The sequence below is a fragment of the Carlito syrichta genome, unplaced genomic scaffold (assembly GCF_000164805.1).
Source record: "Carlito syrichta isolate Samal-C Ts95f unplaced genomic scaffold, Tarsius_syrichta-2.0.1 Scaffold302401, whole genome shotgun sequence".
NCBI lineage: Eukaryota > Metazoa > Chordata > Mammalia > Primates > Tarsiidae > Carlito > Carlito syrichta.
The window spans coordinates 491,480-516,542 of record NW_007246497.1 but is presented as its reverse complement, the minus strand read 5'-3'; the positions used below and the strand labels follow the sequence as shown (position 1 = coordinate 516,542).

At 37.3% G+C, this 25,063-nt stretch overlaps 1 protein-coding gene across 1 annotated transcript in view; it reads left to right on the top strand.

The window, feature by feature from the left end:
* The window catches only part of BTC (betacellulin), a 54,829-nt gene extending 33,917 nt beyond the window's left edge, over nucleotides 1-20,912 (top strand). The window contains exons 3-5 of the mRNA XM_008056582.1: nucleotides 13,689-13,806; nucleotides 18,518-18,664; nucleotides 20,804-20,912. Of these exons, the coding sequence (XP_008054773.1) occupies nucleotides 13,689-13,806; nucleotides 18,518-18,664; nucleotides 20,804-20,912 (374 nt within the window). The remainder of the gene's footprint in view (nucleotides 1-13,688; nucleotides 13,807-18,517; nucleotides 18,665-20,803) is intronic.
* The last annotated feature ends 4,151 nt before the right edge of the window (nucleotides 20,913-25,063 follow it).

Below are 25,063 nucleotides of genomic sequence, written 5' to 3'. Positions count from 1 at the left end.
ATAGTAAATGATACTTGATACTAGTTTATGTATTTACTATACTATATTTTTTATTGTTATTTAAGAGTGTACTTCTAGTTATAAAAAATGTAACTGCAAAACAGCCTCAGGTAGGTCCTTCAAGAGATATTGCAGAAGCAAGCATTGTTATCATAGGGATGACAGCTTCATGAGTGCTATTGCCCTTGAAGATCTTCTAGTGGGACAAGAGGTGGAGGTAAAAGGCACTGATGATCCTGACCCTCTATAGGCCTAAACTAATGTGTATGTTTGTGTCACAGTTTTAATAAAAAAAAATTTTAAGGTGAAAAAATTAAAAAGATTATAGAATAACATGTAAAGAAAGAAAAAATATATTTTTTGACTTGGAGTCTCACTCTGTCACCCGGGCTGGAAAGCAATGGCATGCTCTCGGCCACTGCAGCCTCAACCTGCTGGGCTCAGGTGATCCTTTTACCTCAGTCTTCCAGGTAGCTGGAACTACAGGCACATGCCACCATATTTGGCTTATCATTTATTTATTTATTGTAGAGATGAGGTCTTGACAAGTTGCCCAGTCTGGCCTCAAACCCATGGGCTCAAACAACCCCTCACCTTGGCCTCCCAAAGTGCTGGGATTATAGGCATGAGCCACTGCACCCAGCCAGAAAATATTTTGTACAGCTGTACAATGTGTTTGTGTTTTAAGCAAAGTGTTATTACAGAAGAGTCAAAAAGTTTTTTAAATGATTATAAAATTAAAAAGCTACAGCAAACTCAAGTTCATGTATTATTGAAGTAAAACATGTATGTAAATTTGGTGTACCCTACAGTGCTCATATAGTCTACAGGAGTTTACAACAATGGTTTAGACCTTCACATTCGCTCATCACTTATTCACTCACTCACCTAGAGCAACTTGCTGTTCTGCAAGCTCCATTTATGTGAAGTGCTCTCTACATGTGCTCCATTTTTATTTTTAAGCCATATTTTTACTGCATATTTTTTATGTTCAGGTATATTTAGTTACAAAAATACTTACCATTGTATTATAATTGTCTGCAGATTCAGTCAGTATATAAGTTTATAGACTTGAAGCAATAGGCTATATTGGATAAACCTAGGTACGTAGCAGACTATACCATCTAGGTTTGTGTAAGCACACTCTATCATGTTCACACAATTTTTAAAAAAATCACTTAATGATGCCTTTCTTATAACATATTCCTATCGTTAAGTGATGCATGACTATATATCATTTCACTTTTTTTCTGGCCTGTAAGGTTTTTGCTGAAATATCCACTGATAGTCTAATGAAGATTCCTTTGTAAATGAAAAGTCATTTTTCTCTTGTTACTTTCAAAATTCTCTCTTAATCTTGGATTTTAACAAATTGATTGCAAACTGTCTTGGTGTGGATTTCTTTGGGTTTATGTTATTTGTAATCTTTTGGGCCCTCTGGACCTGTATGTCCATTTTCTTCCCTAGACTTGAGAAACTTTTGGTCATTATTTCTTCAAATAAGTTTTCTGTCCCTTTCTCTATCATGTTTCTATCTTAGACTTCCATAAGGTGCATGGTCTGCTTATGATGTCCTATAAGTCCTGTAAGCTTCTTCAGTAACTTTTATTCTTTTCTGTCTTTGTTTCTATGATTGTATAATTTACAATAGTCTTCAGGTCTGCTTATCCTTTTCTCTGCATGACATAGTCAGCTATTGAAACCCTCTAGTGAATTTTTTAGTTAAGTTATTGGATTATTCAGCTCCAAAATTATATTTGACTTTTAAAAATATTTTCTATCTCTGTTGAGAACTTCACTTTGTTCATTCCTTGTTCTTTTGCCTCATTGAGCATCTTTATGATGGTTATTTTGAATTCCCTGTCAAGCAAATTATATAGCTTCACTTTGTTAGAGTTAGTTTATTTTATTCCTTTCTTTGAGACATATTTATCTGTCTATTTTCCTCGACTCTTTGTGTTGGTATTTGTGCATTAGAGAAAATAGCTACTTCTTCCAGTCTCCATGGACTGGCCTTATTTGGGAAGAGACTCTCATTAATTGTTCTTGTTGGAGATTTGGGGGCTGTTTAAAACTTCATGCCTGTCTAACCCATTTTCTTTGTTCTCTGTGGCCCTAGGCCTCAAGAGTATGCCACGTCCCATCAACTCTTCAAGATAAGTGAGACTGGAGCCAGTCTCCTGGAAAACTTCTAGAAAATTTGGATTATTGGACGCACTGTCTAACTCATTTCTTCCTTGGAGAAAAGCTGGGAACTGAGTATTTTTTGCTCATTTACTCTGTGCAGTTTAAGTGAAGGGACTATAATAGCTACTAGTTCAAATTACTGTCTCTGTCCTCACTGACCCCTCAGTAGGTCCTGTCAGTGTTCCAAGACAGACAACCCCCAGACAAGTTGGGGCACTGGACATGAAGTTCAGCTCTTTCTCTCTTCATGGAGAATCTAGGAGCTGGTATTTTTAATTCACTCACTTTTTGCTGAGTCAGAAGGATGGGTTATGGAGACTGCCGGTCTAAACCGATGTGTCTGATCTCATTGGTTCCAAGGTATGCCAAGTCCTTTCAATGTTTTGAGACAGTCAAGACAGAAGCCAGTCTTCTGGGAAGCCCCCCAGAAAAGTTGTGGTTTTGGACATGCAATCTGACTCTCTTTCTTACCAGGAAGAAGCTGGCATGTGGGAGCTTTCATTTTAATCATATGGTGCTGTATAGGGGGTAGGAATCACATCGAGAGGCTGTCTCAGATTTACATACTGGCTTTGATGGTGTTGCTTTTGCACTTGTCCAGAGTACAGGAACTTCTCAATTAGTTTCTGGATTTTTCACAAAGGAAATTTGTCTCTATTTTGTTGTTTACTCAGTGTATCTGTGGAGAGTAGGAGAACTGAGGTCTTTCTCTTCTGCCATCTTGCTGATGTTATTCCCTTGCTTTCTAATTTTATGTGTGCTACAAATAGATGCAGATTTTTAAATATTTTCCCCCTATTCCCTTTAACAAAAAGGAGGGTTCAGGAAAATCCCTAAATAGAATAATCCCTCATCCTCTACTCTAAGCCATTTTGTAGTTTCAGGCATCTTTTTGCTTCCAACAAAAAAATTTTCTTCTTCAAAATCTGTGTCATTGATGCAGGCCATGACATAGACCATCATCACATGTCCCATAGCAATGCAGGGACACGCTGCCTCCTATATGGTCCTAGTGTGCCACAGCCTTAGTCACTCATTGTGTAAGAGCCATTTTCCCACAGTGTATAAAATACACCATATAATCTATATCTTCAAATTTTTAAATACAAATACTTATTTTTGAATTATTTGCATAATTTTTAGCTTTTACATTCATCTCCAAATTCACTGTGGAGTAATTAAAGTTATTTTTATCCACTGAGTCAAGTCCACATCTTTCTCTGAATTTTATCCAGTAAAATTTTCTTATTTGTAATTTCTTTTCTGAGACACGATTGGGGGACCTGCAAAAATAACTATTTCTTGGTATGTTTTCTGCTTTCTTAAATCTTTTTATTAGTTTTTTTCTTTCATCAGTATTCTTAGTTGGCATAGTAATTGTACATATTTATGAGGTATAATGTGATATTTCAATGCTGGTATAAAATGTATTATGATCAAATCAGGATATTTAACAAATATCTGTTACCTCAAACATTTATCACAAAATGTTTCTTTGTGTTGGAAACATTCTAAATCTGTACTTCTAACCATTTGAAAATATGCAGTACATTGTTGTTAATGATAGTCACCCTATAGTGTTAGAGAACACTAGCACTTATTTCTTCTAACTGCAATTTTGTACCTATTAACCATCCTCTGGCTGTTTCTCCTTCCTCCTCAGCTTCTGTAAAAAGCCAAATTTATTAATCCCTGATTATTTTTCTCACTGTTACTTGTATGTTGCTTTTGATTCCTATGCAGGGTTTTAAGTCTGCACTTACAGATCTTCTGGATAGTTTAATAAAAGAGTTAGTAAAATTAAAACAAATGCATTAGTGATTTGGTAGAAGATCAGAGTTTGCTTAAATGCCACAATTATAATATTCCAGAAATATTATTATGTATTTTTTTGTACATAATATAGAACTTTTTCTTGCAAATGGGCTTAAAAGCATAATAGTATATTTTACTTTTCGAAAAATATTATCTGGAGATAAAGAAAAAACAGATTTCAGCATGACCATACTTTGGACAATGCTCAGGAATTAAATGAGAAACTAGAAAACAAAAACAAAAGAAAAAAAAAAAACCCTAAAAAATACAATTCCAAAGATGTTGAAGATCAATTGACTTAATATTGAAAACATTAATCAAGAATTCTTGAAATTTCTGTGGCTTAAGCAAAGCATTATTTGCATTACTACTATTTCTTCATATTAGCATCTTAAATAAACTTCAATACTTTAAAATATCAGCTAAAATCAATAGATGGACTATATTAAATATATTTTTGCTTGCTCTTTCAGGATATAAGCCATATGGGCCTACTCTTATATGATGGTCAATTTATAACTAATTGACACTTTTGAAAAAATATTCTTCTCCTTTCCATTCTTATTCTCTTTCTCCCCCCTTTTCTCATTTTGTCCTTCCTTCTTTGTTTTTTTCCTTTCTTCCTTTTGCCCTTCTTTTTCTTCCTTTCTTTGATACTTTATTTTATTTCATATTTTTTCATCTGAAGTATAGTATCATCATCATCAACTATAATTTTAATCAAAAGATAGTATCCATTGTCTACCAAATTCCTGCCATGTGCTGAGAACCATGTGTTCTAAGCATTTTACATATATCAGTTAATTTAATCCTTTGGGATATCTTCATTATCCTCTTTTTCAGATAAAGAGATTGAAGAACGAAGAGAATAAGTAATTTGTTTAAGGTCACGCACCGTGAGCAGAGTAGCCTGACTTGAATTCAGAGAGACCATCTCTAGAGTGTGTATTGTTAACCACCATGCTAAAGTGTTTGGAATCATGTGAGAAGATCAAAATGTAGAATATGTGAGAGAAATCCTAAAAATGTGATTTCTTAAAAATAAAGTTCATGTGAGGGCAGTAGGTTGTTTTTTTGTTTTGTTTTGTTTTATTTAGCAATATTTTTTATTATGATATTGTGGGATACAGTTAAGGGTTAGGTATACAAATACGTTTCATTCAGGCACCCTGTTGATAAGAGGTGTTTTCCCATCCCCAGACAGATGTTGACTACCGTTAATCCCACTTCCCTTCCCCTCCCCCCCATAGTTTCCCACCACTGTCAGTCATTTTCTTATAGTATTACATTGGATGTTCAAGGTCCATTATATGAGTGAGAACATGTGATACTCAGATCTTTGTTTCTGTGAGAGGTCATTCGGTATTATAGACTCTAGTTCCATCCAGGTTGCTGCGAAATTCATGATTTTGTTCTTTTTTATGGCTGTGTAGTATTCCATCCTGTATATGTACCACATTTTTAAAATCTAGTCCTCTTTGATGGACAGCATGGTTGCTTCCAGGTTCTTGCTATTGTGAACAGTGCTGTGATAAACATACTTGTGCAGGTATCTTTTTTATAGAGTGACTTGAGTTCTTCAGGGTATATTCCCAGTAGGGAGATTGCGGGGTCATATGGGAGGTTGATATTTAGAGCTTTTAGGAATCGCCATACTGTTTTCCATAGAGGTTGTACTAGTTTGCACTCCCATCAACAGTGTAGGTGTTCCCTTTTCGCCACACCCTCTCCAGCAACTGTTATTTTTTGAGTTATTGATAATTGCCATTCTGACTGGAGTTCGGTGGTATCTCAGTGTGGTTTTGATTTGCATCTCCCTGATGATTAGTGAGGTTGAACATTTATTCATGTGTCTGTTGGCTGCTCAGATGTCTTCCTTTGAGAAGTGTCTGTTCATATCTTTTGCCCATTTTATAATGGGGTTGTTTGTTTGTTTCTTTTCAGCACATTTGAGTTCCTTGTAGATCCAAGATGTTATGCCTTTGTCAGACTTGGAGTTGACAAATACTTTTTCCCAGTCTGTAGGCTGTCTCCCAGCTCTCTTGTTGGTTTCTTTGGCTTTGCAGAAGCTTGTCCGTTTAATGAGGTCCCTCTTGTCTATCTTATCTCTTAGGGCCTGTGGGTTTTGGGTTTTGTTCAGGAACTGTATGCCAGTTCCAACTTCCATGAGGGTATGTCCTTCATTTTCTAAGGCTCTTATGGTTTGAGGTTTTACCTTTAGGTCTCTTATTCATTTAGAGTTAATTTTTGTGTATAGGGATAGATAGGGGTCCTGTTTCAATCTTCTACATGTGGTCAGCCAGTTTTCCCAGCACCATTTACTGAATAGGTTTTCCTCTCCCCAGTAGTAGGTGGTGGAGGCTTTGTCGAAGATGAGTTGGTTGAGAAATTGAGGTTTTGCTTCTGGAATTTCAATTCTATTCCGTTGATCTATATGCCTGTTCCTGGACCAATACCAAGTTTTGATTACTGTAGCTTTATAGTAAAGTTTGAAGTCTGGTAATGTGATACCACCTGCTGTTTTTTTTTTTTGCTGAGGATTGTTCTGGCTATTCTTGGTCATTTGTGTTTCAGTGGTTGTTGAAAGATGAATTAGTATGGAGCAAGAATCGCTCTTCTCAATCAAGCGCCTTTGTCATTTTCTAACTTTCATGAGGCATTCATTCATTCCACAAATACTTACAAGCACGTACTAGCCAGCAGGCTCTGATCCAGTTGCAAAGAATGCAACAATGAACAATGACTGGTCAAAGACGAGGTCAGAAAGATAATGGAGAAAGATAAGTAATAAATAATATCACATAGAGTCTATCCAAGGACTAGAAGATGTTTAGCTTTTTCTCTGAGTGAATTTTAATGGCATTACTCTGGGTTCTGTATGAGACTCTGTAGTTGAAAGGGCACAGGCAGAAGCAGGGAGACAGAAGGGTGGTCATGGAGATGACTTCCCGCCTAGAGATTCTGTTGGGCTTAGACCAAGGTAGTGGAGATGGTGAGATAATTCTGCATATATTTTGAATATAACCAGTAGGATTTGTTGATGCATTAAAGTAAGAGAGAAAAAAGTCAAGATGACTCCAAGATTTTTGGCCTCAATAACAGAAGGAATGAACATTCTTTGCTGAGATAAGGAAAGACAATGTTTGAAGGGGAAATTAAAATATTCTATTCTGGAAGTGTTAAGTTGAAATGCCAGTTAGATAGATAACCACGTGAAGATATTAGTTGGGCAGTTGGTATTGAAGGAAGATATCTAGGATGGAAACTAAATTTCAAATTGTTATCATGCAGATGTGTTTAAAGACAGGAAACTTGATGTGATCACCCAGGGTGGAGGATATTGAGCCCTGATGTATTGCAAAATTTTCAGGGTTGAAGGAGATAGGAAGAACCAGCAAAGGAGAATGAGCAAAAGGAGGCATCATATACATAAGAATATGTAACATGCATTCTTGAAAAACAAAGGAAAATACAAATTTTCTTCTTGCCTATTGATCTTGGTTTGCCCTCAGCCATGAATATTTTTAAACACATGCAAATACACTCACCCTTCAACACTGATTCTTTTTTCCCCCCATTCAAAGGGATAAAATGAAAAAGGGTAGCTCTGAGTGAGGGCCCATTGCCTGTAAGCTCAGGAATGGTTGACAGGGCTCTCCTGATTATAAGACTTGCTAACCTACCCCATATTAGCAAATCCTAGAAGCTCAAAAAGCGCTAACAAGTACATCTGTGAGATGCAACTTCCCTTTTTATTTTTCTGTAGGAAATGTCATTGGCCCTAAGACAAATGGGAATCTTGAATTACAGTAAATTTCCAAATTTTGTATTTTTTCAAAAGCACTTTGATTTTACATTCCCCTGATTCAGAGACAGTGGGCAAGATAAGAAAGAAAATTGACTTTAAAAAGTATAAGTCTTTTCCCCTCACATTTTGACTTTAGAAGGTTGTAAAATGAGGAAACCTCTATTGGAAAGATGCCTGAAAGCCAGAAGTAGAATCATAAAGTCTAGGCTCTACTTCATAGATTAGGAAGAAACTATTCTTCCAACTCTACTGTGACCATTTACACTGTCTTCTGTGAACTTGATTTTTTTTTTTTTTTTGAGACATATCTATGTGGCAGGATGAATTTTTAGTGATTTGTTTCACTTCCTCTCTCTCTTTGTTAATAGCTGTGAAACTTCTATTTCAAAGTTTAGCATCCCCCTTTAATTTGTTACATGGAGATTTAACTATGTATTTAACTAAGGGGCTAGAGATTCTCTATGTTTATAACCACTGTAATAGGTTACAAACAAACATTGTAATAATAATTGTTGTATTGATGCCCTTAGAGTTGACTGCACAGTAGAGTTGCTAATATTAATGTCATTTACAAAATCATTAAATAGATTTAAATGAGCACTGTTAGAATAAACAAGTGAAGGTGTTTATGAAACGTAGACCTCATGTTTCCATTATGAAGCGTTTTTGTTACAAAAAAGTCACAAAACCTCTTTTGTCTTGAGAATTATAATCATATAGAGAAAGACCATGAAAGAACCATGCTATATTTAATTAAAACCTCCATCAAATTGAGGAAAATTTCACATTGAAATGAAGTCATTTATGTGTCTGCTGTATTCCTCCACTTTGGCTTACGGAGGGAATCTATTACATCTTGTCTAACTATCTATATGGCCTAACAAGGAGAACCATTTTTCTTCTAATTCCCCGTATAAACTAAGAAATATGTTGTTCCTTTTGATCCTTTTGCAAATGCTTAGAATTTGATTTTTACATACACGGACCTGCAGTAATCCTAATGGTTTCTTATTTAATTGGATTTTAGAATCTTTGGACTATAGTGTTTTGTGAAGAGATGGGAACATACTACCTGTGGTGTCCATCCCCTTATGAGATTGTGTTGTGTTCTGGCCCACTAGTAGGTGTAGTTATCCAGAACAATGTTCTTTGACAGTCTCACCCCTAGGGAAAATGTTTTGGTTTTGGGAATGTGGGTTGGAAAAGGGGAAAGTGGAATGAAAATAAATACATTAAGTTCCACCACCGCCGGAATCAGGATTATCTTCTCGTTTGCTACATTTTCAAGACTATATCACTCACTTCACACCAGAGAAACATAACACTTGGAACCTGTCATTCTTCTGTCATAGGATTAACTTTTCTTCTTCTCGATAAACATCTCTGGAATGGAAGGGGAGATTTTTTTCCTCCCCTGCCCTATATCATCAGGTCTCATAATGGGCAGAAAATGTTAGATTTCACAGGTATTCAATTTTCAGATTACGTGATCTTGATGAATACTAGATGAAAAGGAACTGGAATTTTAGGTGCAGTTCAAAAGAGAGAATGCTGATCAGCTTTCTCATTTTTATGAGAGAGGAAGAGATGATCCCATCTGGGTTTTTTATTTTTGTGTGGCAGTATGTGTGTTTTATTTTTCTTTCAGGTTTTAACGTTCCATAGAGAACTCACTGGACATTTTCTGCCTGGTGGCACGGAAAGGTTTTAAAATCTAAATAATGTTGGGAATATTTAAGAGCATGCTTATTTGGCAAAGGAGGGAGCTCTGTGAATGATCAAAACAGGACCTGGCAACCATTTCTCTGGCATAGACTTTTGCTGCTTGGATGAACCAAGGCTGATCAAATCACTGCATCCAGCAATTGCTGGTTAATTTGTTTTTTGGTACTATACTCTGGATGGTGTCTACGAAAAGTGCATTCAAAGGGGTACAGCAAGTAGAGAATTAGTAAAATTTAGGACATGTCACCAAATGACTTATAATTAGAGGCTTGTATGCTTGCAAAGCAGAAAATGCCTTTCTGGCTCATGCTAGATCTATCGTTAAGTCTTGCTGCCTCTTGAACTCATTATCTTGCCCTCCATTCTCCTATCCCAGATCCACATCATACATGTCTGCATGGCTCAGGGATGCTCTGGCTTTTTCCCTGTCCCCAGTATCATCCTACTTTAATCCAATTCGTACTCTCAGACCTACCACATTGATGGAATGTTGCATAAATAATACTTTGTCATGCATAGGTTAATTTCATCTGTAAAAATCATCTTCAGCTCCCTCTTGCTTTGTGTTTCAAGTGTAAAGACTTCAGCCTACTGACAGCTGAGGTTTCTACCTTCTGTCCATGGCCATCCTTGGCTGCTCCTCTTCGTGACCCTTCCATTTCTAGTAGATCTACCTTCCACTCCCCGGGTTAGGCATGTTTTTGACTCTGTGCCTTTGCTCTTGACATTCTCCATAACTCAATTGCTTGCTCACCTAAAAAAGAAGTTTTTATTTTTCATTATTAGGTAAGCATTCTTTATACTTACACTAGCTTGCTATTAGGAACGCCAAGATTTTCAAGATTCTAGAATCAACTCATTTCCTGGGAGCTTTACTATTTTAGGAACTCTGCTAAGAACATTCGCCTATATATTTTTTTAAACTTTTAATTTTTTTTTATTTTGAAGATGTGGAGTACAATTCAGGGTTAGTTATACAAACATCGATTATGCAGGTACCCTTGTTGATGAGGTGTGTCCCTCTCTCCCCTAGAAGTTTCTCTCAACTGCCAATTCCACCCCACTCCCCTGGCAGTTTCCCATTACTGCCAATCCCTTTCTTGTTGTATTATGATAATTGATCAAGGTCTGCTTATGAGTGAGATCACATGGTACTCTGCTCTTTGCTTCTGTGATCAATCACTGAGTATGATCGACTCTAAATCTATCCAAGTTGCTACAGAGTCCATATGTTGGCCTTCTTTATGGCTGCATAATATTCCATTGTGTATATGTATCACATTTTTTAATCCAGTTTCATTTCGATGGGCAGAATGGTTTGGGTCCATGTTTTTACTATTGTGAATAGAGCTTCAACAAACATATGTGTGCAGGTATCTTTTTTGTAGAATGATTTGAGTTCCTCTGGGTATATTCCCAATAGGGGAATTGCTGGGTCTTATGGAAGGTCAATTTCTAGTTCTTTCAGAAACTAGAAAGCCACACTGTCTTCCAAAGAGGTTGCACTAGTTTGCATTCCCCACCAGCAGTGTAGATGTGTTCCTTTTTCTCCACATCATCTCCAGCATCTGTTGTTGTTTGTTTTATTAATGATGGCCATTCTTACTGGGGTTAGGTGGTATCTCAATGTGGTTTTGATTTGCATTTATCTGATGATTAGTGAGGCTGAGCACTTTTTCATGTGTCTGTTGGCTGCCTGCATATCTTCTTTTAAGAAGTGTCTATTCATGTCTTTTGACCGCTTTTTAATGGAGTTTTTTTTCCTTTCAGCGCGCTTGAGTTCCATGTAGATCCTAGATGTTAGGCCTTTGTCAAATATACAGTTGGCCTATATTTTTAATTTTAGTCTCTCAACAGCTCATTTAGAGTAGATGTTATCATCTTCAGTTTACAGATGAGGAAACTAAGGCTCAGACAGCTTAATGGGCTTATAGAGACTCATACAGCTACTAAAAGGCAGAGCTGAAAATTAAACACAATTTTCCTTTCTTCTAATACAGTGAACTTTCCACTCTTTCCAGTGCATTACAATTGTTATCTGATTACTATGGCTATTTTCACTGGTTGATTTCTTATTGTTGTTTTTTTATTTGTTCTATTTTACCAGTTTAAGAAATTAGATAGGGTATTTTTTATTTATTTGATGTATTTCAGGGCCAATTAGAGGGCTCTGGAAATAGAAAACATTCAGCAAATGAAAATTGACATTCATTTATTTGTCAAAACACACAGGTCTTTGCCTTTGACACACTTTGCAGTTATTTCTGGAAGAAATTTCAATCCTTCTAATAAGATTCACATTGATAGGCAAGAATGGGAGCAAATATCTGGCATGTTGTATATAAGCAGTGAGTGGGTGGTAATCAAGTCATGGGTCCAAACCAGGTCAGCCAGTCCCTCAGTAACATTCTGCCATCCACTGACACTCTGTACTGTGACCTGGCATCACAGGAATTTGCAGTGTATAAATCATTCCAAGTCCTTTAAGATTCCTCTCTCTGGTGGCACTGGGCAATTATATGTACCCATTTCATAATATAAATTAAGATGTTTGGTAGTCATTGCTATTAATAAAAAAGATTATTTAAAGTCATTGGTATGCCGGGTGCCATACCAAACCCAGTGTGAAAGCCCTTCTGAAGTGACACCCTACGGTTTTCCTGGCTCCACAGGTGTCTGGATCCTTCAAGCTGTTGCTTATACCATGAATGTGGAAAGTTTGACCCGGGACTGGAGTTGGCTTCTTAGTTGTTTTCTCTGGGTGTGGGCATGCATCAGTTGTAAATCAACAGATGAAACAGCTAACTAGTGTTTCTGTACTGTTTCTCTTAACAATCGTTAGTTACTGAAACTTTTTACATGCGAATGATGGGGAAATTGTTACATTACACTCCTCAGTTGAAACATTAGGCAAATAAAGCTCAAAAAGGGTAAGACAAAGTCAGTTCAGAATTGAAATCCAGAACACGAAGCTTCCAGTATTTTCCTCCTCCTTCAAAGCAAGAGAAAGCATATCTGGGCCAAATGAGAGGCACAATCTCCCACTGAAGCAAGAGTGACTTCTGGATGCATCAGACTGAGTCGATGACAGACACCTGGTAAACAGCTGGCTCAACAGAACACCAGAGGGCCGCAATTAAGAGGGTGAACTTGGGGGGGACAGCCAGTTTTGCTATTTCCTAGTTGTGTGACTTTGGAATGTGACTTAACCTCCATGTTTTGTGCTTTGCTCATCCATAAATTGGCGATTAGTATGGCACTTACTTCATAAGGTTGTCATGAGCATTACTTGAGATAATATAAGAAAAGTAACTAGACCAGCATCTGGCACTTAGTAAAACCTATGTAAGTTTAAGGAAAACAACAACAATTAAAAACCCAAAACCCCAAATCAAACACAAAAACCTCCCTTCTCTAGCATGACTCAACCTCCACAGACTGAAAACCTTCCCTCTTATTAAATCTGTGTTTTACTCTTTAAACCAGGGGTCCCAAACCAGACTGGAACCCATATCAGTCTGTAACCTGTTAGGGGCTGAGGCTGCACAGCAGGAGGTGAGCAGTGGGAGAGCCAGACAAGCTTCATCTGTCTTTACAACTGTTCCCCATCACTGGCATTACTGTCTGAGCTCCATCTTCTGTCAGATCAGCAGCAGCATTAGATTCTCATAGACACAGGAACAATATTTGGAACTGCACATGCGAGGGAACTAAGTTGTATGATCCTCATGAGAAACTATTGCCTGATGATCTGAGGTGAAACCAAGGAGGTGATTAGTGGTGAGGTTTGACAGCATCTTCTCCCCCACCCCACTTCCTGTCTCCCCTCCGTGGAATAATTGCCTTCCATGAAACTGGTCCCCGATGCCAAAAATGTTGGAGACCTCAGCTCTAAATGACACCAAATTTTCCGAAAGGTAAATTGGACACATACCTTGATTAAAATATGAGTCATTCCCACTGCAATCCCCATTACCCAATCTCTAGAGGTATCTGGGGGACACAAAAGTTTAACTTTTATCCCAGTGTGAAGAGAAGAAATGAGAGACTGGAGTATATTCTATAGAGAGATTGGCAGCAAGATAAGAACGAGTCTATTTGCAAATGAGAATTTGAGGTGAGCTGATTTATTGAAACTTTTCTCCTTTTCCAGCGACCACCACACAATCAAAACGGAAAGGCCACTTCTCCAGGTGTCCCAGGCAATACAGGCATTACTGCATCAAGGGGAGATGCCGCTTTGTGGTAGCTGAGCAGACACCCTCCTGTGTGTAAGTCGAGCTTTCTGGGCCAGCAAGCAAAAGGGTGCAAGACATGCCCGCCTGGGACCTGACAGGCCTGGAAAGTCTGAGTTTACCATGCCATCTGTCCAAACACAGTTCTGCCTGGTCCTGCCCCCAATCACTTGTTTAGGGGCCTGCTCGGCAGCTATGTATGGAGACACTGATGCACATGTTTCTCCTGAAATATGAGCATGCGAGAGTCCAGATCGACTTCTAGGCGAGGCAGTGCCTTCTGCTTTCTTGTGCAAGCAAAACTGATTCTGTCCAGCATTCAGCATGCTTTACATCTCCAATAATGGTTCGAATGGAAATGAATTATTCTGGCAAGGTGGTTCACAGTTAACGTAAATACAAAGGAATCTTGGCCAAACTAAGAGCTACTTTTGCAGGTGTCACTTAAGTGCAAGGAAGTCAGTCCCATTTATAAGTAGAGATTAGCAAAGCCTGTTTAGTACAGTAGGGAATTGGAGATAACGTTCTCTTTGCAACTTTGTGTAGTTAAGAGTTCAAGTTTAATTCTACTCAGGGACATACAATGTTCTTTGCTTTTCTTTCTTTCTTTTTTTGATATTCATTTTCTTCTAAAGAGATGTCCTGCTGACATGCTGTCTGGGACCTTTCCTCATAAAGGACCAAGGTGATTCTTTACAATTTTGTAAAGAATGCTTTACAATTTTGATCTACAGTTCACAGAATGTTTATGTTCTTTTGCACAGTCCCCCAGCATACATTTTTCCCCCTAGAAGTATCTCAAACAGTGATTCAAATGCCTAATTTTATGGAAATTTTAAGGTCATGAACGTCTTCAAAATTTAATAATAATTGAGTTCAATTAGAAAATATGCATAGATAATATAGAGAAAGGGATAAAAATTACTAATGTAAGAAAATAAGGACATGCATTTGTGTGTATTGGGAAGGACAGAGCTGATTTTCTAAAAAATTCATTGAATTGCTCACTGGCTTGGGAGCACATATTGAACTTTTAAAATACAAATGCCTTTGAACCTGGCACATTTTTCTAATGGATCTCTATGTCTGCAGATTTGTTGTTTTTGATATTACTGCCTTCTAAAATGAAAACTGCAGTGTATAATCTGCTTGCCTAAGATCAACACACAGTTTGTCCCCTTCATTGTGCAGTTTTAACTCATTTTCTTGTCCTTCATAGCTCCTCTTATTCAGGCCTAACTTTTGAGCTATATCTCTTACCCCATTCTTAAATGTTCTTTTAAAATCTTACATTGCTTTTTATGGTTTATTAAATTATGCAACTTCTTCTTATAGCCTGGGATACTTACTCTTACTAATGGCTTAAGATGCTTTTCACACAGTACCCTTCCTGGACCTCTCCAAAGTAGGCTCCACTGAATTCCTCCTCCTGAGATGCACATTCAGGTCTGGGCTAAATGTCCTTCCTCTGTGATCTGGTCACACTCCATGAAAGCCCTGACCCACTGAAGCACAAGTGATGGTTTCTCTAAATGTGTCTTCTATGACTATGGGTTTTTAGGGAGCAGGGCTCATGGCTTATTCTTGTCTGTGTTCCAGTGCCAAGCACAGGGCCTAGAATTCATTAGATGCACAAGAAATGCCTGATGAATGGATGAATAAGTGCCTCTATTATAGTCCACCTAATGCTTTACTGAATTTCAAGGCCTTGCTCTGAACTGGGAAGACCTTCTAGTAGTGGAATGATATACAGTCAATGGCAGGCAGAAGATCACAGAGGTTAGGACACAGACTTTGGAGTCAAATAGACATAAAGCAAGATTTTGTTTTCACCAGTTATAAAGAGTATTAACAGTGGGTCAATAACCTTTCCTTAGCCTCAGTTTTATCATTAAAAAAGGGGAGGGGATAGTAATACCTTTCTCTCAAGTTTTTGAAAATTAGCAAAATAGTAAATACAAAAACACCTATCATGGACCCAGAGTAAGAGGTTCATAATTGCACTATTGAGATGAATGGTGGATATTCAACCTAGAACTGACCTTGCAGGTGGCTTGGTATAGCATGAATTCAGGCAAAACAGTCTTGCCACTGTTGACAATACCATCTTGAGAAGACAGAAATATTTCCTTTTGCTTAGGATCACAGGAGTTTGTGGACCATGTTCTTACATGAAAAATCAAAGTATCTTTCAAATAATTCAAATTCATTATAGTTTTTCCAGTATTTCCTTGGAATAGAGATAATTTATTTCCAGATACATAGTTTTTATTTACATATGCAGGAAAGTTCATTTACATGTAGTTAAGAGTATAAACTTGAGAGCCATAAAGCCTGTGTTTGAATTCTAGCCCCACTTCTTTGTACCTCAGTTTCTTCATCTAGAAAATGGGGTTAATGATAGTACCTACCTCAAGGTTTGTACTAATGATCAATGCAGTACTTATAAATCTCTAAGAGCAGTCTTTGATCTGGTGGTTATTTCAAACAGTGATCTCAAAGCTTGATTTTGTGGTACAAAGGTCACGAACAATTTCAAAAATTATTTCTGATTTTAGATTTTATAAGATGTCTGGCAAATAAAAGTTCATTTATTTACTCACCATTTAATAAATTATGAACATTTGCTCCCTTTGCCACTTCCTCTCCTGTATGAGAGATGCACTCACTGAAAATGACTGTCAGTTGATATGTTATTAGTTGGCTGAAGAATAGCAATAACATAATAGTCGCTATAACGGGCTGTGTTAAGGTTTTACCTAGCATGGCCTCACTGGGTTACAATTTACGGAACTGCTGCCTACTGAGAAATGCAATTAAACGTTGTTAAGTCGCTGAACCCAGAGCTTATCATTAGAAAAATATTCTAAAAAGCAGTAAGTAATTACTAGGCATTTTATAGGCAAAGATATTGTTTAAAAATGCCATATTTAGTAAATGTGTTAGAGAAATATTTAAGCTAATTGAAAGAGACTATATTTGTAAGATTTAATTACAAACTTACAAAACTTTAAAAAAAATCTCCTTATACACGCATGCAATTAAATATCATTCCCACTCTCCCCCATCCCTACCTCCAGCATCAGTACTGTGTGCCATAAATTTTGATATTTCAAGATATCTCCAAGCTCTTTTCCCATTATTTTGACCTTGGAATGAAGATACCTACTTGTCTTGCAGGAAGTAATTTTCTTGAATTCATCTGGGGTCATTCTGCAATATATGGTGTTAGGCGTCTTTTCTCCTCTGCTTGCAACGTGCCTCACCTTTCAATTGATGATTGTTACTGAGCTTGTTGTTTGTTTTTTTTGAAGCACTGTATCAGTTACAATATTGGCATGAAGGGGTCTCCTACCTTGAGAAATATAGGCTTTATGGGAATTAACTGCCTTGGCTCTTGTCAAGCATAAGCTATAGAGCAACCTGGCAGTACATTTTTTCTTAAAGGAAAGTGAGGTTTCACAGAGATCTTTTCAAGATGCAGAATTTAATCTTTTTGACATTTAAAAAATTATGTGTCTGCCCAGTATCTCTTTGCATTTTTGAATTCATCTGAGGAGGAACATTTATTAATGCAAAGGTACCAATGATATAACAGATAATTTTGGTTAACACGTCCTCGGACAAACTTTTAATGTACCTTTTAAACTTCAGACCCACTCAGAGAATTCTGTGGGTAGTCCTCAGATCACTGAGTCCTTAGTTGCTCAGACAAGTTCCAGCTGGGTCAAGTGGATCCAGAACTGTTAACTCAGTGTTAGGGCATCTGCTGAGTTGAGGTGTATCTTAAGACTATATAGATAGAGAGAGAGAGAATGAGAGAAATGATAGCCCTGCTTAGGGGGCTTGTTGTTTTCTGGTCACTCCACTTGAAAAGGGCCATGGAAAAAAAGGAGGCCATTTAGAGGAGAGTGAAGGGAATGGTGACCAGATCTGCAAATGTGTCTTTAAGAAATCAGAAATCAGAAATAAAAAACTGAAGAGGACAAGATCAATTGTGTTTAGGGGGATCTAGTTGGGGAAGTGATGAGTAGAAGAGTAACAGAAGGGTATTACCTAGTCAGTGATGTCCCAAAACAGTAGAGTAGGAAGAATAGGTAGAATTTTCAGAGGGGTGGGGGGCGGGGGGGGAAGGGAGGGAGAGAGAAAGAATGAGATGGGGAAGGGGAAGAGGAGAAGTAGAGGAGAGGGAGAAAAAGAGGGAGAGGGAGTGGGAGAGAGGGAGAGAGAACTTCCTCTGTGTTGGACTCTGGGTTATAAACTTTCATACACTTTACCATGTTTTATATAAAACAATGTAATTTTGTATAATTTATAAGAGAGATTGGAAACACAGAAATTAATCACATTATCCTATGATAATGTAAATCACATTATCCTATGATAAAATGGGAAATCCTGGAAATCTTTAGTTTTATATTATGGAGGTTTTTAAGCACTGGGAATGTTGTGGAAGGAATTCTATTATTACTTCCCTTTCAAACTAAGAGTCTTAGTAAATTGTCATCCTCTTTATATATTTATATTAGACATATTAATAAATAATGACATGTTTTCAGCAAGGCAAAGAAAATGAAATTACTTGTGAACAAAGTGGTGTACAGCTTCTTTTTTTAAAAAATAAAGAAACTCTGTTCTTTATTAATTTCAAGTAATAGAATTGTTAATTTCTTCAAAAAAGAAGTAGAGATTTTTTAAAGTCTTGTGGTTTTTTACTTATTGACCTTTTCTTGTTTTGTTTTTATAGCTGTGATGATGGCTACACTGGGGCCAGGTGTGAGAGAGTTGACTTGTTTTACCTAAGAGGAGATAGAGGGCAGATTTTGGTGATTTGCTTAATAGCAGTTATGGCCATTTTTATCATTTTGGTGGTCGGTGTCTGCACATGTTGTCAGTAAGTATTTTTAATCTTAATTTTAAATAAATCTGAGAAATTGTATCTTGCTCATTGTTTTCTTTCCTTTCTTCTTTTCTTCCTTCCTACTTACTTTCTCTTTCCTTTTTGCTTTGATTCTAAATAAATCTACCTTTTCTCTCTCTTTTTTTTTTGAATTGGAGTCTTACTCTGTCACCCAGACTGGAGTGCAGTGACCGGTCCCAGCCACTGCAGCCTCAACTTGCTGGGCTCCAGCGATCCTTCTGCCTTAGCCTTCAAGCAGCTGGAACTCGAGGCACACGCTACCACACCCGGCTAATTTTTTTGATTTATTGTAGAGGTGAGGTCTTGCCAAGTTGCCCAGGCGGGTCTTGAACCCATGGGCTCAGGCAATTCACTCACCTCAGCCTCCCAAAGCGCGGGATTACAGACTGAGCCACCAAGCCCGGCCATAAATCTATCTTTTCAAAGTTTGTCATCATCGATATTGAGATATGTATTTATATAAAACACATGATACATGATCTTTATCATTTTACTAAACACAATTATTATAATTTAAAACAAAATTTGTATAAATCTTCTAGTTTAAAAAGGTAATCATTTAGTTCTAAAGTCGGTTATATTTTATGTGTATTAGTAGGCTAAATAAGACTTTTATTTTCTAAAAGTATACTATGGCACCATAACATTCAAAGATAGACACAAACAAAAACACTGCCTGGCTATATTAATATAATACATTTTATGTGAAAACCATGATTACTCTGTTTTTTCTGTCTTTTATTTTTCATTATATACTACAACTTTGGAAATTGAGAAATACCTTGCTTTCTCTCTGAGGCAGAGTGCCTTGGTACAATCATAATTAAGTTAGTTTCTTTTGGAAACTTACCATTTTAAAAAAAATCAGAGCAGGACTACCACTTATATGGTAAAAAGATATTTTATTAAAATCCCATCTTCTTGTCTTGAGAGCTCGCCCAGTGTCCTAAACTGTGGCATCTATTTGCGTGCTGTGGTCCTAACCTAAAGAGAATGTCTCATGAGTCCTTCCTTCACAAGGTGCTAGGGAGAAAAACACTAGCCTAGAGGGAGTCTTTGATTTTTGTCTTAGCTCCTCCATTCTATATCTTTGAGACTTTGGGCAAATTTCTTAACCTCTTTGAAATTTAATTTTGTTTTCTGTAAAACAGGAGTATGAAATCAGATAATCTGTAGGATTTCTTCTAACAATAAAACTTAAAGTTATAGCTGGGCTTGGTGGCTCAGCCTGTAATCTCGCGCTTTGGGAGGCTGAGGTGAGTGGATTGCCTGAGCCCGCGGGTTCGAGACCCGCCCAGGCAACTTGGGGAGACCTCACCTCTACAATAAACCAAAAAAAAAAAAAAAAAAAAATTAACTGGGCTTGGTAGCGCCTGTAGTTCCACCTACTTGGAAGGCTGAGGCGGAAGGACCGCCGGAGTCCAGCAGTTCGAGGCTGCGGTGGCTGGGAGTGTGCCACAGTACTCCAGTCTGGGCGACAGAGTGAGACTCCAACTCAAAAAAACCCACCAAAACTTAATGTTATTATTATTTTACCTCCTTTTAATAGGAAGGAATATTTATAATGCCAGGTTTGAGGCAGAGAATCAGTTGGACAAAGCTGGGAACGGTTCTACTTTCTCACTTTAACTTTGTACTGCACTTTAAGAAGGCTGGATTGCAGTCCAGAGTATCTAACACATTTTAAATTTAATGTATTTAGAAGCTTAGTTAATATATCAAGAGGATGCCCTCCTCTTGATTTTTTTATCCCAATAGTCAATTTGTACTATTTCTTGTTTACACACTAAATAGTAGTCATCAGTCTTTTTGTAAAACAACTTGGCCTGAAAAATTTTCTTGAACTAACTAAGCTCCATCAATGATCAAATGCCATATTCTTTTTGTTTAGATAACTGTATTATTTCCACACTGTTGTCTATTGTGTATAGATATCATTTGAGCATAGGGAAAGATGACTGAAGAGAACATTCATAATATTTAAGAAAAAAGAAACATGCATTTATACATTTTATAATATTAGAAATAAGATTATAGGCTCTCTTGGCAAATAATTTTGTGTTTTCATGAACTATCAGGCTTATACTAATTTCTAACATATTATTTTCTAAGTCCTCTTAGGAAACATCGTAAAAGAAGGAAGAAGGAAGAAGAAACAGAAACTCTGGGCAAAGATACAACTCCTATTAATGAAGATATTCAAGAGACTAATATTGCTTAATGGTAAGTTGGATATACTTGGCAGATGAAGAACTATTCAGGGACATTTAACTGGTGAGATTAATTTTATTTAATAACTAAATGGACTATGATTATGTTAAAAAATATCTAACATTGATTTTTTTCATAGAGTCTGAAGTCAAACAAGACTTTCTTATATCTTTCTTCTGCATGTTACCACAGAAATAGGCGTTCTCATTCTGCATGGTTATGCTGGTTATTTTATATTTTTTTCTTCCTCATTTTTGGGCACAAAGAAGAGGTATTTTAATTTAGTTATCTCACATTGAAAGGTTATACCTATAGAAATGGTTTAACAATAACCACATTGATCGAGCATTTACCATACACTAAACAGTTATAAGCAGTTATGTTGTGTCGGTGAGGATCCCAGCAAGAATCACATGATGATCCAATAATGTGATTTTGAGGAAGAGACTGTGAAGGCAGGGTTACAGAAGTCCCCACTGAACGTCAAGGCTCCCCGAGTCAGGCAGTGGTAGGGCCTGTCCGGTTACTCTTCTGTGCCTGAAGGGACCAGGAGTAGGTGTTACCTTAGCACTAGGAAAATTGCACGAGACCTCAGGCAGAAGCTATAGGTGTGGAGGAAATAGCTATTGTTAGAGCCTACACGATGACAGAAGAAGGTAAGAGGGAAAACATAGCCCAGACTTTCTCCCCTTGTCTTCGTTCTTCATAGGCACCTCCGACCAGCTAAACGTGACCAGAAACCAAAGGGCAAGGAAGCCCCCGTGGTGGAATCAGAAGCGGTCAGCTTCCCGGAGACAGAGCAGGGCAGAGAAGGGGGCTCGCGGGGCATAACGGGCACAACCTACCGGGTAGTTGTGGTTGTAATAACATCAAAGCCAACGGAAACTGGCTGAAAACCAGGGCAATGCATTGGCTCACATGAATGGCAGTGCAGAGGAAAGATGGGCTTTGCACTGCGTTGAACCAGAGGCTCACGCTTAAGAAAACAGATTATTTCTGTTCACTGTTCAGAGTTGGTTTGTTTCAGATCATAAGAGAGGCCAGGAGCAATCAGGGCTACAAGTCTCCTTGTTCACATCCAGCAAGAGAGAGCAATAACTTTCCATAGCTCTCTCGGTGAGAGACTATTCCCAGAAAAATCCCATGAGCTTAATGGGATACTGTATTCTAAATTCTTGTTGATAAATGGTCATGTTATTCTATCTTATTATGAGAATACTAATTAATTTTTTAAAATGCTGGCTCTGTATTTTCAAATTATTATTATTATTGCATACTATATTAAAAAAATAATCTGCTATTGTTTTCTTCCTTCCCACAGGCTTTGAAGGTACCTCCATGCTGGTGGCAAATTGCAAAATGCTTTGCTCATTTGAAAATGGACATAACATGTCTCAGGAAAACAGCTAGTAGAAATTAATTTTAAATAATGTATCCACTTTTTATTTGTAACTTTAGTTTGTGTTTTTATTGTTGTTTTTTAATAATAATAATATTATTAATTTTATTATTGCCTAGTAATTGGAGAAAAGTACCCAGTTAGGTAGCGACAATAAGAAGGGAAATTTTAATGTACTTCTACCTGCCTTGTCACAAGAATTACTAGTCCAACAACAAAAAAAATAGATAAAGAAGTTTAGATGTTAAGAATTGAGTTAATAATAAGACTACCATTTATCCAATGTTTAACCATGTGCTAAGAGTTTGAAATATGCTATTTAGCCGGGCTTGGTGGCTCAGCCTGTAATCCCGCGCCTTTGGGAGGCTGAGGTGAGTGGATTGCCTGAGCCCGCGGGTTCGAGACCCGCCTGGGCAACGAGACCTCATCTCTACAATAAATCAAAAAATCAGCCGGGCGTGGAAGCGCATGCCTGTAATTCCGGCTTCTCGGAAGGCTGAGGCGGAGGGATCGCCGGAGCCCAGCGGGCGAGGCTGCGGTGGCCGGGAGCAGCCACTGCACTCCAGTCTGGGCGACAGAGTGAGACTCCAACTCAAAAAAAAAAAAAAAAAAGAAAGAAATATGCTATTTCATTTAATCCTTTCAGCCCATGAGATGCATGTTATGATCCTCATTCACCAGATATGGAAACAGGGTCGAAGAAATCAAATAATCTAATTCAGATTTAGAGAATTAGGAATTGGTAGAGCTGGAATTGGAATGAAGATTTACCTAAATCAAAATCTCTGCTCTTGACCATCATTTTGGTTAATCTGAGGTGGTACAACTTAACTCTACACTATAACCCAAGATTTTATACTGGACTGTGTTTTGTTATTCTTTGGAGATGTCAAAGCTTTTTTCCTGCAGTAACACAGAATGTAGTGTCTTGGCCTATGTTGCTGTACCATCATGCTTTCTGTAGGGTTGACTTTTATTATGTTTCTTTTCTCCTTTATAAATTCTCAGTGACATGAATAAATTCCTACATGATATAAAGCAAACGGATTGGCCCTGTAGCTAGGGAAATAAATAGAGATGGAAAAGTCCATGCTTAACATTCTTTAAGCCCTGGGTAAGTGTTTATGTTCAATAAAGTATAAATAATATCACTGGAAGAGACTGCTTATGTCAGGGTAATGGCCAGTGACAGCACCGGAGAGCCCAGGCAGAGACTGGTTGTGACCACATTCTAATTTTTGTTCTTCTCAACAGCAGTATATATGATTGCTCTTAGGTGAATTTTGGTGCTCTGTGGCATCTATTACGTGAGACCATCTTGCCAAATCCTCTTCATTCCAAGGTATATTTAATAAAGACTGCTTTAATCCTGGAAAAGTGAAAACTACATTTAACCAGTGTTCCACAAAATATGAAACTTTCTACACTGATTAGGTGGGTCACTTACAAAAGTTGATGGAAGATGTCCCCAAATTGCTGCATTTTGTGCCTGTCAGTCAAGCAGTTTTCTTTCCAAAATCTTCATAAACTTCACTTTGCAATGTTGACTGCATAACCAAAGTGAAGTGGAGAATTCAGACATCCATTGTGTTTCAAAAGCTGAGACTGTGCATATATACAATAAAGAGCTCACCTGTCAGTAAGAGCTAAACCAAACTACTGATCATTTTCCAAATCATATTTTCCTTCTGATTTAATGGTTATCTTTGAAATAGGATTATATCTAACGGATTCATGTTGTATGTGCCTTATCTTCAGAAGTCTCTTTTGGGCTCATTCATGCCCTTTCTCTTCCTCAGTCTTCTTTGATACTAAAAAAGCTTGTAACAAACGTCTGTTAGAGCCTTTGAAAGCACAAAACAATGCTCTATATGTTTATTCTTTCCTGGACTGGGATTGGCTGACTAACAAAATCTCTCAAGTCAATTCAGGCTCAGGAATTTTGTTTTGGTTCTAAAATGTTAGTGGTGGCTCTTGAAATTTGGTAGGACTGGTACCAAGAAAGAATTTCAAGAATTTTCATTTCTTTTCAAAAGGCATTTTATAATTGTTTTTTGCAAATACTAAATGGCTTTGTTTATGTAAACTGTCAATATTATCATATAATAAAATAAATTTATTTTTAAAACAAAGCAAATATATTTTTACTTGGGAATTTTCTATAGGTACCGTGAATTAATAATATAAATAAAATTGGACACTTTGCTTTTAAAGACTTTATACTTTATAGAAGTTATCCATTAATGAATTGAAATAGTCCATCCTGCTCATGTATTTTCTTTAGAAATGAAAGTATTTGAAAGTGTGGTAGACATCTACGGAACCATCTGCTCTATACTCTGGCCATGTTTTTGAACTCCAACTCCAATTGTATTTGGTTGGTCTAAGGTCAGCACTTAAGCAAGTTGAGCCAATTTGAGTCATTCCTAGGGGAATTGGGAACCTGAACTGAAGTCAATCTTCTTTGGGCTCGTAGGGTATCAAATATGCATTTTGAAGCTATTGGCAGTTTATATTATTTATCATTATATAAATAAGACTTATATTCATGTTGCTTCATGTTGCCCAGAAAAACGAAGAACCTGGTCAACAGAGAGAAAAAGAAGCTTTGAGCAAACACTAAGTAACAAACAGATGAGACATAAATTTCCTGGCAATATTAGGAGTCCTGGTTACATGCATTCTCAAAGTATAACCTCATTCCTGTGTATAGGCTGTCTATATCTATATAATACATTTCTCATTTGACTTAAGCTAGTTCA